Here is a 15,339-nt window from a genome sequence, read left to right on the forward strand (position 1 = left end):
TCTTTCTCCTGACCTCAGCTGAGTAGAAATTCAACAGGTCTCGAAATTCCATGCTACACTCCACAGAATAAAGACTCAGTGTGCTTTTTTCATTTTTTCGTTATATGTTGTTCTAATTACCTGTAGATAATCTTTAATGCGTACTTCTGTCTTCTGTCTATCATCATAGATATCTGCAAGCTTGTTTTTCGTGCCCGCATAAGTGTGTTGCAGTTGCTGATACTCTTCAGTTCGATTAGCATTTTCCATAAGTGCTAAAGCAAGTTTGACCTAGAAAGACATTTACCAGAAATAATTGCTACTGTTTGAAAGGTAAACCTAAATCTAATGCCCTAACCAATGTTTTACTTGTTTGTTTGGATTCACCTATAGTATAAGAATTTGTCATTGTATGGTCATCAAACTTATTAAAAAAAAACATAAGGAATTTGGTGGAACAGTTAGGTACTTGTTTTTCATTTCTGATACCAGAGTTCAAATGCAGCCCATTCTGGTGGGAAGGAAGTTTCTTTGGTCTGCTGGTTGTGAAGATTCTATGTGAAATGACATTCTTAATCCAGTTTTCGTCTTCATCCGTCTTCGACGCATCTGCTCTGATGATGCTACCTTCCATGACGGTGCTTCTGGTATGACCTCCTTTTTCCTCAACCGAGGATTCCCCCCCACTGTTGTTGACAGGGCCCTCAACTGTGTCTGGCCCATTTCCCGTACCTCTGCCCTCAACCCTTCCCCTCCCTCCCAGAACCGTGACAGGGTTCCCCTTGTCTTCACTTTCCACCCCATCAGCCTCCATATCCAAAGGATCATCCTCCGCCATTTCCGCCACCTCCAGCATGATGCCACTACCAAACGCATCTTCCTCTCCCTTCCCCTGTCAGCATTCCGAAGGGATCGTTCCCTCCGTGACACCCTGGTCCACTCCTCCATTACCCCCACCACCTCGTCCCCATCCCATGGCACCTTCCCCTGCAATCGCAGGAGGTGTAATACCTGCCCATTTACCTCCTCTCTCCTCACTATCCCAGGCCCCAAACACTCCTTTCAGGTGAAGCAGCGATTTACTTGTACTTCTTTCAATGTAGTATACTGTATTCACTGCTCACAATGTGGTCTCCTCTACAAGCGCAGACTGGGTGACCGTTTTGCGGAACACCTCCACTCGGTCCACAAGCAGGACCCTGAGCTTCCGGTTGCTTGCCATTTCAACACTGCCCCCTGCTCTCATGCTCACATCTCTATCCTGGGATTGCTGCAGTGTTCCAGTGAACATCAACGCAAGCTCGAGGAACAGCATCTCATCTACCGATTAGGCACACGACAGCCTGCAAGACTGAACATTGAGTTCAATAATTTCAGAGCATGACAGCCCCCCATTTTACTTTCATTTTTAGTTGTTTTTTCTTTTTTCTTCTTTTTTACATTTTTTACAATCTTTTTTTTGCATTTATTTCATTTCATCTTCGTCTGTTCAGTTTGCTTACTCATTGTTTTTTTTCATGTTTGCACTTGCTGCTGTTCAATATTCAGTCCGTTAACACCTCTTCTGTACTGATGCTTTGTCTTTCAACACACCATTAACATATTGTTTGCCTTTGCTCCATGACCTTTGGGTCAGCTATGTAGCCTTGTCCAATCTACACCTTCTCTTTTGTTATCTCTTGCCCCACCCCCACCTCACTTGCTTATAACCTGTGACATTTTTAATATTTGTCAGTTCCGAAGAAGGGTCACTGACCCGAAACGTTAACTCTGCTTCTCTTTCCACAGATGCTGCCAGACCTGCTGAGTGGTTCCAGCATTTCTTGTTTTTATTTCTTAATCCAGTTCCTTATTTGGCATTATTCCTGTTCATCTATTAGTCCTCTGTTCATCCATCCCTCCTGTCCTTGTTGGCCTACATTGGCTCTTGGACTTCCAATGCCTCCGATTTACATTTTTTTATTCTTGTGTTTAAATTCTTTTACGGCCTTGCCTCTTTCTCTGCAACCTTCTCCAGCCCCTTTCCCTCAGAACTGTGAGACTTCAACTGTGATATCACTGAGAATTCCTTTGCAGTTTTCTGCTAATGGCATCATTAAGGAGTCCACTACAATCGTCTGTGGCTGACATCACTTGGGGGTCTTGGAGACCCCCACGATCTGTAGACAATGCACAATGGGCACTGCATTCAGTGTTGTCCAGGTACAACACGGGAGAGGCAAAAGGTGGAGGTTCTCTGGGAAGTCAGATGGGAGCATAGGGGTACCTTTTGGACCTATCACTATGCCACTGATTGCCTCTATTATATTAGACACAGCTGCCTAGAATTGATTGAGGAGAAAATAATTTGAAAGCTACAATTTAAATTGGAATCCAGGCTCTGCTACCTACTGCAGAAAGACTTTCAGCCAACATCTGCAATTTGCAGTAGCAACTAAGATCACCACTACTTTCAAGTTTTATGCTTCTGACTCATTCTCAGCTAGCATTGGGGACTTCTACAATAATATCTGGTTTGCTGCCCACAGATGCATTAAGGAAGTAACTGATTAGGTGAAGTGATTTATGACTTTAACCCCTTGTAGGGACTAAACCAAATCAGGAGCACATCCCCACGAATCTCCTTTAATCAAGTTCAAATCAGACAAATTCTTAGACACTTATTTGGGTCCAGAGTATTGCACTAACTTTTCCTCAAAGAAAGAAAACCAACAGAGAATTTTACCATATTTCGGATAGCCTATTTCTAATATTTTATAGCTAAGTCATAAATATCCCAGATATTATAAGGGTCTGGGAAACTCTCTTCAATACACATCTCTCCACTTAAAGAGATACAGAAAGGGGGTTCTTGTAGTTGTATACAGAATACTACATGAGATGATTTATTAACTTTTATATATTTATTGAAGAATTTAACATGCAATGAACTTCTTAACTGGATAAGTATATCACAATATCAAATATTACTGAGAGATGTAACACATATTCTTATTTATAACATAGAATCCAAACATTTAATCTTGCTAATGATGGCTGGCACAGACACGATGGACCGAAGAGCGTGTCTCTGTACTTTATAACTCTATGACTCTAATGTTACAGCAAAATTGTCTTAGAATCTCCAGAATATCCATCAAAATTTAAAGTAAACTTGTACCTTAAATCCCCGAATAAGGCCTGGGATGAGAAGTGTTGTTTGAGGATACAACACCCCTAAGTGTTTGCTTCAAAACCTTGTATTTTTATACTATTTCTAAGGTGTCATATGACTTTTGCATTAGATGTGACCTTCCTGTGTTCCTTTTAAAATCCATATCTTTAATTTAACGTTTTACTGGAATTTGAAGTTGTGAGCTTTTATCTGGTCAAAATGTTTATAATTGTTTTTACTTGACCTCTCTTGTCCCATTTATTGTTAATTACCCTTTCCATGGCACTCCAAAGCAACCTCTGGAGCTGACCTGTCTGAACAAATCAATTAAGTTTGTTGCTACCTCTTACTGACAGACTATTTCAATGTGTGTATTTATCTTCCAAGCCCCTGACAACAGAGACACAAATGGATTTCCCAACTTGTTCATAACAGGTACCTTGAAATTTTCTAACTTCTTAAAGGGGAATGTCAGTGAGTTCTGAAAACTAACCATTTATTCAATCTTTAATTCTAAAGGCATAATACACTAACTATTTCCAAATTCTGCTTAATCAAGCCCATTATACCTATATTCCATCACATAGGAACCTAGGACTTCAACATTTTTGCCATCGGCCAAGAGCAGCAAGACATTTCCATTCTACAGATGGCTTTAATGCTGGCCAATGGCACCTATCTGTCACCAATTAACAGAAACATTGTACAGATACAACTAGGCCAAGCCATCATTAGGTTCATTATTGGGTATACTATTGGAACCTTGAGGCAGCACTTCAAATGTCTAGAAAGAACAGGGGGTACCTTACGTTTCAGTCCCTGGGGTCTCCAAGATTACCATAATGTGCTTCATGGTTTACAACTTTTCCACAGAAAGAAGCTTAAACATGGATAATGTTGAAGAGGACAATTTGGAAACAAGGCCAAAGCAGGAACACACTAACAATGAGAAAGTGGCTGCAGCCTTGAAGACTTGTGTACTAGGCACTCATCCAGGATACATTTAGCTAAGTACTCTTTGATAGAAAATTGTTGTCCGTATGTACTAAATGGACTGACCGTAAACACCATCAGCAATAATGTCATAAGCACATCCTCCAGCACCATTAATGCCCATCATTTGATGTTGTTGCATTATTTTGTGCAACCATAAAGATATTCTCAACAGAATGTACACTTCAGGGTATATTTTCTATCAGTATAGCCAATGATACAAAGAGCAAAACAGGTGCTAAGGACTGGAAAATCTGTCTCAAATCCATTTAGCCAGATCTACACCAATTAAGCACCAAGTGTAATACTCCAGCAGGCCTTTTAAAAAGGCCTAAAGCGGTATTGTTGCATTTAGATGAGGTCCAACACTAGCTCATTTTGCCCATTTGGAACGGGTCTAATAGAAGCATCTTGGGTAGTGGAGCTCTCAAAAGGTTAGAAGTTTGTTAGCCATTTTTTTCCAGTTTTCCAGTATGTTAGTAATAATGTTTTTTGCTACTGATTTTTGTGAGTATTTTTATCAACAAAAAAATCTGAGAATATTTTTTCTCTTAACAGCATGTAAAGGTAGATTTTACAGGGCTCCTAAACACCAGAACACCTACAATTTTCCAGTTTATGCTGGCTGCATGTGAGGCCTCACCAGCAGCATAAGACATCACAAAATGTATTCTGTAATGTTTATATGCACTTAAAATGTTTGAATTGTCTGCTAATTCACTGAAAGCCACTGCAAGTGAAACAGTTACTTCGTCAGAACAGGATGAGGTGGAAAAAAAACATGGAAAAGATGTTTGTAACAGATAAACTTACACAGAACCTGTGAATGACAAGACACTTAAGTAAACATTTGCATGGCAAGCAAAGTTAAAACAGATATAAATCTAGTATTTGATGAGTGGTGGCGCGAGTACATCATCAGCAACTAGAACCAGATTGTCTGCATCGGCCAGTATGCCACCAATCAAACAGCAGACCATGGTACACCTATCTGGAAATTATATGAGAAACTGACTCTGCAGACTCTGGGGAAGCACAGAGTTATTTGAAGATTTGTGCCATCAGCTTCAAGGACACCATCATGATATGTGCACCAAAGGGATGGCAGTGCCAGTGGAACCAATGGTCATGTACTCTCAACTTTTTTGCCTCTGTTTCTTCTAGGTCAGCATAGGGATCATTTTCAGTATCAGCCAATGTGATGCCCACAAACGTGTCATACAGATGACTGATGCATAGGTCAACATAGTCAACACTTTAATCTCTTTTCCCACTGAGCAGCAACAGCAATATGTCACAGCTGTCAAATATCATTGTACTGCTGTATTTCTCAAACTTCGTTGTTATGCCTTTTTTGATATTCTTATGCTACATATTTTCATTTACCTATTTTAGGCGAGTCTTACTTGCTTATGGTCCCGAGAATATATAGGTAAATTTATTTAAAAGCAAAATACTGCGGATGCTGGAAATCTGAAACAAAAACAAGAAATGCTGGATTCACTCAGCAGGTCTGGCAGCATCTGTGGAAAGAGAAGCAGAGTTAACGTTTCGGGTCACTGACCCGAAACGTTAACTCTGCTTCTCTTTCCACAGATGCTGCCAGACCTGCTGAGTGAATCCAGCATAGGTAAATTTATTATCGTGGCCAGGATTATAAACGGAAAACAGTTTTTTTAAAGATTTCTTTAGAAAGAACTTGCATTCATATAGCATTTTTTTCAACCTCAGGATGTGCCAAAGTGTTTCACAGCCAATTACGTTCCATTGAAGTCACTGTTACATAGAAACATAGAAAATAGGAACAGGAGTAGGCCATTCGGCCCTTCAGGCCTGCTCCGCCATTCAATGAAGATCATGGCGGATAGTCTAATTCAGTACCCTGTTCCCGCTTTCTCCCTTTGATCCCTTTGCCATTAAGAAATATATCTATCTCCGTCTTGAATATATTTAATGACTTGGCCTCCACTGCCTTCTGCGTTAGAGAATTCCACAGGTTCACCACCCTCCGAGTGAAGAAATTTTTCTGCATCTCGCATCTACAGGGCGGCACAGTGGCGCAGTGGTTAGCACTGCAGCCTCACAGCTCCAGGGACCCGGGTTCGATTCCGGGTACTGCCTGTGTGGAGTTTGCAAGTTCTCCCTGTGTCTGCGTGGGTTTTCTCCGGGTGCACCGGTTTCCTCCCACAAGCCAAAAGACTTGCAGGTTGATAGGTAAATTGGCCATTATAAATTGTCACTAGTATAGGTAGGTGGTAGGGAAATATAAGGACAGGTGGGGATGTTTGGTAGGAATATGGGATCAGTGTAGGATTAGTATAAATGGGTGGTTGATGTTCGGCACAGACTCGGTGGGCCGAAGGGCCTGTTTCAGTGCTGTATCTCTAATCTAATCTAATCTAAATGGCAAACTCCGTATCCTGAGACTGTGACGCCTGGGTCTGGATTCCCCAGCCATCAGGAACATCTTCCCTGCATCTAGCCTGTCTAGTCCTGTTAGAATTTTATAAGTTTCTAAGAGATCCCCCTCTCATTCTTCTAAACTCTAGTGAATATAGGCCTAGTTGACCCAATCTCTCCTCATATGTCAATCCTGCCATCCCAGGAATCCGCCTAGTCAATCTTCTTTGCACTCCCTCCATGGCAAGAACATCCTTCCTCAGATAAGGAGACCAAAACTGCACACAATACTCCAGATGTGGTCTCACCAAGGCCCTGTATAACTGCAGTAAGACATCCTTGCTCCTGGACTCAAATCCTCTTACAATGAAGGCCAACATACCATTCACCTTCCTAATTGCTTGCTGCACCTGAATGCTTGCTTTCAGCAACTGATGTACAAGGACACCCTGGTCTTGTTACAGCTCCCCCTTTCCCAATCTATCACCATTCAGATAATAATCTGCCTTTCTGTTCTTACAACCAAAGTGGATGACCTCACATTTATCCACATTATACTGCATCTGCCATGCATTTGCCCACTCACCCAACTTGTCCAAATCACATTGGAGCCTCTTTGCATCCTCCTCACAGCTCAGATTCCCACCACCACCCACCACCCCCAACCCCTACCGCTCCCTACCCCAGCTTTGTGCCATGTGCAAACTTGGAAATGTTACATTTGGTTCCCTCACCCAAGTCATTAATATATATTGTGAATAGCTGGGGCCCAATAACTGATCTCTGCGGTACCCCACTAGTCACTGCCTGCCACCCGGACAAAGACCCACTTATTCCTACTCTCTGTTTCCTGTCTGTCAACCAATTCTCAATCCATGCCAGTATATTACCCCCAAACCCTTGTGATTTAATTTTGCACACTAACCTCTAATGTGGGACCTTATCAAAAGCCTTCTGAAAATCTAAATACACCAGATCCACTGGTTCTCCCTTATCTATTCTACTAGTTACATCCTCAAAAAACTCCAGTAGATTTGTTAATCATGATTTCCCTTTTGTAAACCCATGGCTGACTTTGCCCAATCCCATTTATGCTTTCCAGGTGTTCTGCCATCACATCCTTTATAATAAACTCTCGCATTTTCCCCACTACTGATGTAAGGCTAACTGGTCTGTGGTTCCCTGTTTTTTCTCTCCATTCTTTTTTAAATAGTGTTGTAATTTAAGAAACATTGAAACAGCTAAAACCGAAGAAAATCTATCAAGATAAGGCTATAAACCAGTACAAGTAGATGGACACAATATACATGCCACAAAGTGCTCCCTTACAATCGGTAACATATTGATTGTTGCCTATGCAAAGCAAACAGACAATTGCACAGTTCTTTGATCACTTAAAACCCACGGTTAAAGTACAGCAGCTGGAACTTACAAACAAACCTCTTACCAACCTTTCACCTTTCAAGGTGAATACACAAACAATTCTTTTAATCAACCCTGGCTGTATGAAGTATTTTCATCTGCACAAACATAGGGAACAAAGAACAAAGAACAAAGAAAATTACAGCACAGGAACAGGCCCTTCAGTTCTCCAAACCTGCGCCGATCCAGATCCTCTATCTAAACCTGTCGCCTATTTTCTGAGGGTCTGTATCTCTTTGCTTCCTGCCCATTCATGTATCTGTCTAGATACATCTTAAAAGACGCTATTGTGCCCGCGTCTGCCACATCCGCTGGCAACGTGTTCCAGGCACCCACCACCCTCTGCGTAAAGAACTTTCCACGCATATCCCCCCCTAAACTTTTCCCCTCTCACTTTGAACTCGTGACCCCTAGTAATTGAATCCCCCACTCTGGGAAAAAGCTTCTTGCTATCCACCCTGTCTATACCTCTCATGATTTTGTACACCTCAATCAGGTCCCCCCCTCAACCTCCGTCTTTCTAATGAAAATAATCCTAATCTACTCAACCTTTCTTCATAGCTAGCGCCCTCCATACCAGGCAACATCCTGGCGAATCTCCTCTGCACCCTCTCCAAAGCATCTACATCCTTTTGGTAATGTGGCGACCAGAACTGCATGTTGTATTCCAAATGTGGCCGAACCAAAGTCTTATACAACTGTAACATGACCTGCCAACTCTTGTACTCAATACCCCTTCCGATGAAGGAAAGCATGCCGTATGCCTTCTTGACCACTCTATTGACCTGCGTTGCCACCTTCAGGGAACAATGGACCTGAACACCCAAATCTCTCTGTACATCAATTTTCCCCAGGACTTTTCCATTTATTGTATAGTTCACTCTTGAATTGGATCTTCCAAAATGCATCACCTCGCATTTGCCCTGATTGAACTCCATCTGCCATTTCTCTGCCCAACTCTCCAATCTATCTATATTCTGCTGTATTCTCTGACAGTCCCCTTCACTATCTGCTACTCCACCAATCTTAGTGTCGTCTGCAAACTTGCTAATCAGACCACCTATACTTTCCTCCAAATCATTTATGTATATCACAAACAACAGTGGTCCCAGCATGGATCCCTGTGGAACACTACTGGTCACAAGTCTCCATTTTGAGAAACTCCCTTCCACTGCTACTCTCTGTCTCCTGTTGCCCAGCCAGTTCTTTATCCATCTAGCTAGTACACCCTGGACCCCATGCGACTTCACTTTCTCCATCAACCTACCATGGGGAACCTTATCAAACGCCCTACTGAAGTCCATGTATATGACATCTACAGCCCTTCCCTCATCAATCAACTTTGTCACTTCCTTAAAGAATTCTATTAAGTTGGTAAGACATGACCTTCCCTGCACAAAATCACGTTGCCTATCACTGATAAGCCCATTTTCTTCCAAATGGGAATAGATCCTATCCCTCAGTATCTTCTCCAGCAGCTTCCCTACCACTGACGTCAGGCTCACCGGTCTATAATTACCTGGATTATCCCTGCTACCCTTCTTAAACAAGGGGACAACATTAGCAATTCTCCAGTCCTCCGGGACCTCACCCGTGTTTAAGGATGCTGCAAAGATATCTGTTAAGGCCCCAGCTATTTCCTCTCTCGCTTCCCTCAGTAACCTGGGATAGATCCCATCGGGACCTGGGGACTTGTCCACCTTAATGCCTTTTAGAATATCCAACACTTCCTCCCTCCTTATGCCGACTTGACCTAGAGTAATCAAACATCTGTCCCTAACCTCAACATCCGTCATGTCCCTCTCCTCGGTGAATGCAAAGTACTCGTTTAGAATCTCACCCATTTTCTCTGACTCCACGCATAATTTTCCTCCTTTGTCCTTGAGTGGGCCAATCCTTTCTCTCGTTACCCTCTTGCTCCTTATATATGAATAAAAGGCTTTGGGATTTTCCTTAACCCTGTTTGCTAAAGATATTTCATGACCCCTTTTAGCCCTCTTAATTCCTCGTTTCAGATTGGTCCTACATTCCCGATATTCTTCCAAAGCTTCGTCTTTCTTCAGCCGCCTAGACCTTATGTATGCTTCCTTTTTCCTCTTAGCTAGTTTCACAGTCCCTGTGCTCTTGTCATTTCAAGTGTGCCAACATTACGTTTCTCCTTGCAGACTAAGTTGGCACATAATAGGGAAAGTAAAGGCCACACGGCAGGAGGACCCTAAAACTTCAAGCCCTTGTGTCCTTTTGAAAAAGGAGACAATCAGAATAATTGGAACTGGGAATACAAGAAAGGGAGAATGTGTATTTGAAGGCTTTGTCCAAATTCAGGGCTATTCTTTTTATTTATTTTCTCCCTACTCATTGACACACAGGCATACACTCAAGTTTAACACCATGGGAGTGAATTTCCATGGGGATTCAACTGATGATCTGGTTTATAGTGTTTTTCTGGGATTTCTGCTGCTATTCCACCAGTTACGGCAGATGAGCGGAAGAACCCCTGCAGAAATTCATTCCGCCACAGCATATAATATACTGTTATGTGAATACTAGTTGGAGACCTGGCATAGAGCCAGCATTCTAACATATGTTCTACTGTTTCTATAGGCATTTCCCAAGAACTAGGCTGAAGTGCCCAGGACTCTGAAGAAACCAGCACACAGCATCCTGCATCATTCACTCAACCTGTTGTAAGTACCAGGTACATCCACCCTGGAGATTAATATAGTGAGATCAAGAAGTGGTCACTGCATGGATCACTGAGTATGACTGAGACACAGCAAGTAGCGGGGGCTCTCTGGTGGACTATTTTGCCAATAAATCTTCCTGAATGCCTCCAGCAGCTACTGGATTTCTCCATAATCAAAACCAGGATGTTTGGACACAACTTCAAATAATTCTATAAGAATATTGAAAGCAAGTTCCTGTGAGATGACAGGAGGGTTAGTTAAATGGGTAGCTCAGGCACTTCAATAACCCTGTAGCAGCTTATGCCCCAGAGAAGTCACACATCTCTACAGATTGGGTCTGCCTCTCCAGTTAAAAAAGAAAAGAGTTAACAAAATCAGCATTGGTCCTATAGAAAGTGAGTCTGGGGAATTAATAAGGAAAAATAAGGAGATGGAACATGAATTGAACAGGGGTTTTCCATCAGTCTTCACTAGAGAATACAATTAACATCCCAGAAATAGCTGTAAATCAGAAAATGGAAGGGAGGGAGGAACTCAAGAAAATTACAATCACCAGGGAAGTGGTACTGAGAAATTTGTTGGAGTTGTGGGCTGACAAGTCCCGGCTCCTGATGGCCTTCATCCTAGGGTCCTAAAGGAAGTGGCTAGTGAGATAGATGATGTGTTGGTTTCAATTTTTCAAAATTCCCTTGATTCAGGGAAGGTTCCATTAAATTGGAAAGTAGCAAACATAACTCCTTTATTCAAAAAGAAGGGAGACAGAAAGCAAGAAGCTACAGGCCAGTTCGCTTAACATTTGTCTTCGGAAAAATGTTAAAAGCTATTATTAAAGACGTTATAGCAGGGCACTTAGACAAATTCAAGGTAACCAATTTATTGGAATCCTTTGATGAAGTAACGTGCTGTAGATAAAGGGAAACAGGTGGGTGTATTGTACTTAGATTTCCAGAAGGCATTTGATAAGATACCACATCAAAGGTTTTATTTATTTGTCCATGGGATGGAGTGTCACTGGCGAGGACAGCATTTATTGCCCATCCCCAATTGCCCATGAGAAGGTGGTATTGAGCCACCTACTTGAACCGCTGCAGTCCTTGGGGTGCAGGTTCACCCACAGTGTTGTTAGGAAGGGAGTTCCAGGATTTTGGCCCAGTGACAGTGAAGGAATGGCGATATAGTTCCAAGTCAGGATGGAGTGTGGCTTGGAGGGGAAGTTGCAGGTGGTAGTGTTCCCATGCATCTGCTGCCTTGTCCTTCTAGGTGGTGGTGTTCACAGGTTTGGAAGGTGCTGTTTAAGGAGCCTTGGTGCGTTGCTGCAGTGCATCTTGTAGATGGTACACATTGCTGCCATTGTGTGTCAGTAGTGGAGGGGGTGCTAATCAAGCAGGCTGCTTTGTCCTGGATGGTGTTGAGCTTCTTGAGTGTTGTTGGAGTTGCACCCAACAAGGCAAGTGGAGAGTATTCCATTACCCTCCTGACGTGTGCCCTGTAGATGGTGGAAAATTTTTGGGGAGTCAGGAGGTGAGTTACTTGCTGTAGAATTCCTAGCCTCTGACCTGCTCTTGCAGCCACGGTATTTATATGGCTCCTCCAGTTCAGTTTCTGGTCACTGGTAAATCCCAGGATGTTGATCGTGGGGGATTCAGCGATTGTAATGCCATTTAATGTCAAGGGGAGATGGTCAGATTCTCTTGTTTGAGATAGTCATTGCCCGGCACTTGTGTGGCACGAATGTTACTTGCCACTTATCCGACCAACCCTGGATATTGTCCAAGTCTTGCTGCATTTCTACATGGACTGCTCAGGTATATGAGGAGTCGTGAATGGTGCTGAACATTGTGCAATCGTCAGTGAACATCCCCACTTCTGACCTTATGACTGAAGGAAGGTCATTGATGAAGCAGCTGAAGATGGTTGGGCCTAAGACAATACCATGAGGAACTCCTGCAGTGATGTCCTGGAGCTGAGATGATTGACCTCCAACAAGCACAACCATTTTCCTATGTGCTAGGTATGGCTCCAACCACTGCGGAAAATAAAATCTCATGGTGTAGGGGGTAACATATTGGTGTGGATAGAAGATTGGTTAGCTAACAGGAAACAGAGAGTAGGCATAAATGGGTGATTTTCTGGTTGGCAAGATGTAATGAGTGGTGTGCCACAGGGACCTGTGCTCGGGCCTCAACTTTTTTTACAATTTATATAAATGGCTTAGATGAAGGGACCGAAGGTATAGTTGCTAAATTTGCTGCTGACACAAAGATAGGTAGGAAAGTAACTTGTGAAGAGGACATAAGGGGGCTACAAAGGGATAGATAGGTTAAGTGAGTGGCAAAGATCTGGCAAATGCAGTATAATATGGGAAAGTGTGAAATTGTCCACTTAGGCAGGAAGAATAAAAAAGCATATTTTCTAAATGGTGAGAGATTGCAGAGCTCTGAGGTGCAGAGGGATCTGGCTGTCCTCGTGCATGAGTCGCAAAAGGTTAGTGTGCAGGTACAGCACGTAATTAGGAAAGCTAATAGAATGTTATTGTTTTGCGCAAGGGGAATGGAAGACAAAAGTAGTGAGGTTATGCTTCAGCTATACAGGGCATTGGTGAGACCACATCTGGAGTACTCTGTACGGTACTGGTCTCCTTATTTAAGGAAGGATGTAAATACCTTGGAGGCAGTACAGAGGAAGTTTACTAGACTAATACCTGGAATGGGCAGGCTGTCTTATGAGGAAAGGTTGGACAGGCTAGGCTTGTATCCGCTGGACTTTAGAAGAGTAAGAGGCGACCTGATTGAAACATATAAGATCCTGAGGGGTCTTGACAGGGTGGATATGAAAGGACCTTTCCCCTTGTGGGAGAATCTAGAACTAGGGGTCACTGTTTAAAAATAAGGGGTCACTCATTTAAGACAGAGATGAGAAGAAATTTGTTCTCTCTGAGGGTCGTGAGTCTTTGGAATTCACTTCCTCAAAAGGCAGTGGAAGCAGAGTCTTTGAATATTTTTAAGGCAGAGGTAGATAGATTCTTGATAAGCAAGGGGGTGGATGGTTATTGGGGGTAGGTGGTAATGTGGAGTAATCAGTTCAGCCATGAATTTATTGAATGGGTGGAGCAGGCTCGAAGGGCCGAGTGGCCTACTCCTGCTCCTAATTCGTATGACACAAAGATAGGTAGGAATGTAAGTTGTGAAGAGGACATAAGAAGGCTACAAAGGTGTATATATCGGTTAAGTATGTGGGCAAAGATCTGGCAAAAGGGGTATAATGTGGGAAAATGTGAAATTGTCCATTTTGGCAGGAAAAATAAAAAAAATGGCATATTATCTAAATGGAGAAAGATTGCAGAGCTCTGAGACACAGAGGGATCTGGTGTCCTAGTGCATGCATTGTAAAAGGTTGGTATGCAGGTTCAGCAAGTAATTAGGAAAGCTAATAAAATGCTATTGTTTATTGTGAGGGGAATTGAATACAAAAGTAGGGAGGTTGTGCTTCAGTTATACAGGGCATTGGTGAGACCACATCTGGAGGACCATGTACAGGATTGGTCTCCTCATTTAAGGAAGGATGTAAATGCATTGGAAGCAGTTCAGAGAAGGTTTACTAGACTAATACCGGAATGGGCATTTGTCTTCTGAGGAAAGGTTGGACAGGCTAGGCTTGTATCCGCTGGAGTTTAGGAGAGTAAGAGGCGACTTGATTGAAACATATGAGATCCTGAGGGGTCTTGACAGGGTGGATATGAAAGGACCTTTCCCCTTGTGGGAGAATCTAGAACTGGGGGTCACTATTTTAAAATGAGGGGTTGCCCATTGAAGACAGAGATGAGGAGAATTTTTTTCTCTCAGGGGGTCGTGAGTCTTTGGAACTCTCTTCCTCAAAAAGCAGTGGAAGCAGAGTCTTTATTTTTAAGGCAGAGGTAGATAGATTCTTGATAAGCAAGGGGTGAAAGGTTATCAGGGTAGGTGGGCATGTGGAGTCGAGTTTACAATAAGAGCAGCCATGATCTTATTGAATAGCAGAGCAGGCCCGAGGGGTCGAGTGGCCTACTCCTGCTCCTAATTCATTTCTTCGTATGTTTATGGGGCAGATTTTCCACTGGTTCACACCTCAGTTCAAAAAGTTCAATTTCTGATGCTGCGTAATAAGGATGTGGTCAGGAGGGTTAATTAAATGGGTAGCTCAGGCACTTAGATGAATGCCTGCTGCACCACTCGCCAAGCTGCAAAGGTGTTTCAGTAATGACATTTTTTGGGTCACTTTGCATTCTAATTAGGTCCTGTTGCAGCTAAGCCTCTTCTTCCACCTCCTCCATGGTTAGGATTCTTTAGATGGCAAGATTATGCATCATGCAGGAAACAATAATGTTGAAGATTCTAGATGGATCTGTACTGCAAGGTGCCTGTGTTTTATCCAGGTATCTAAAGTGATACTTCAAAATGCCAATAGTATGTTTGATTACCAAATAGATAGCTCACAAAGGAGATCACGTATCTTCACTTTGTCTGTCTGTTGCTGCAGCTGAAAAGCCTTGATCCTCAAAGGAGCCAGTCTTCCAATCTTCAAATTCATGGAAGCCCAGCATAAATGAATGGTGTCAAATGAAAAGGTTGGTACTGCTCCAAGATGCAGTCATTGCTCCAGATGATGTAGTACTCCTCATTACTGATTAAGCAATGCATCAATGTAGTGAAAGCCCTTTGTGTTCAT

The 15,339-nt window shown here is 42.6% G+C and overlaps 1 protein-coding gene across 13 annotated transcripts in view; it reads right to left on the minus strand.

The window, feature by feature from the left end:
• The window catches only part of LOC137369959 (coiled-coil domain-containing protein 178), a 546,010-nt gene that overhangs the window by 101,552 nt on the left and 429,119 nt on the right, over nucleotides 1–15,339 (minus strand). For 11 of the 13 annotated variants that reach the window (XM_068031766.1, XM_068031775.1, XM_068031765.1 and 8 more), the window contains one exon: nucleotides 121–270. The exons of the other annotated variants lie outside the window; for them this stretch is intronic. In XM_068031766.1, the coding sequence (XP_067887867.1) occupies nucleotides 121–270 (150 nt within the window). The remainder of the gene's footprint in view (nucleotides 1–120; nucleotides 271–15,339) is intronic. 13 annotated transcript variants of the gene reach the window in all.

This window comes from Heterodontus francisci, chromosome 5, assembly GCF_036365525.1.
Source record: "Heterodontus francisci isolate sHetFra1 chromosome 5, sHetFra1.hap1, whole genome shotgun sequence".
Classification (NCBI taxonomy): Eukaryota; Metazoa; Chordata; class Chondrichthyes; order Heterodontiformes; family Heterodontidae; genus Heterodontus; species Heterodontus francisci.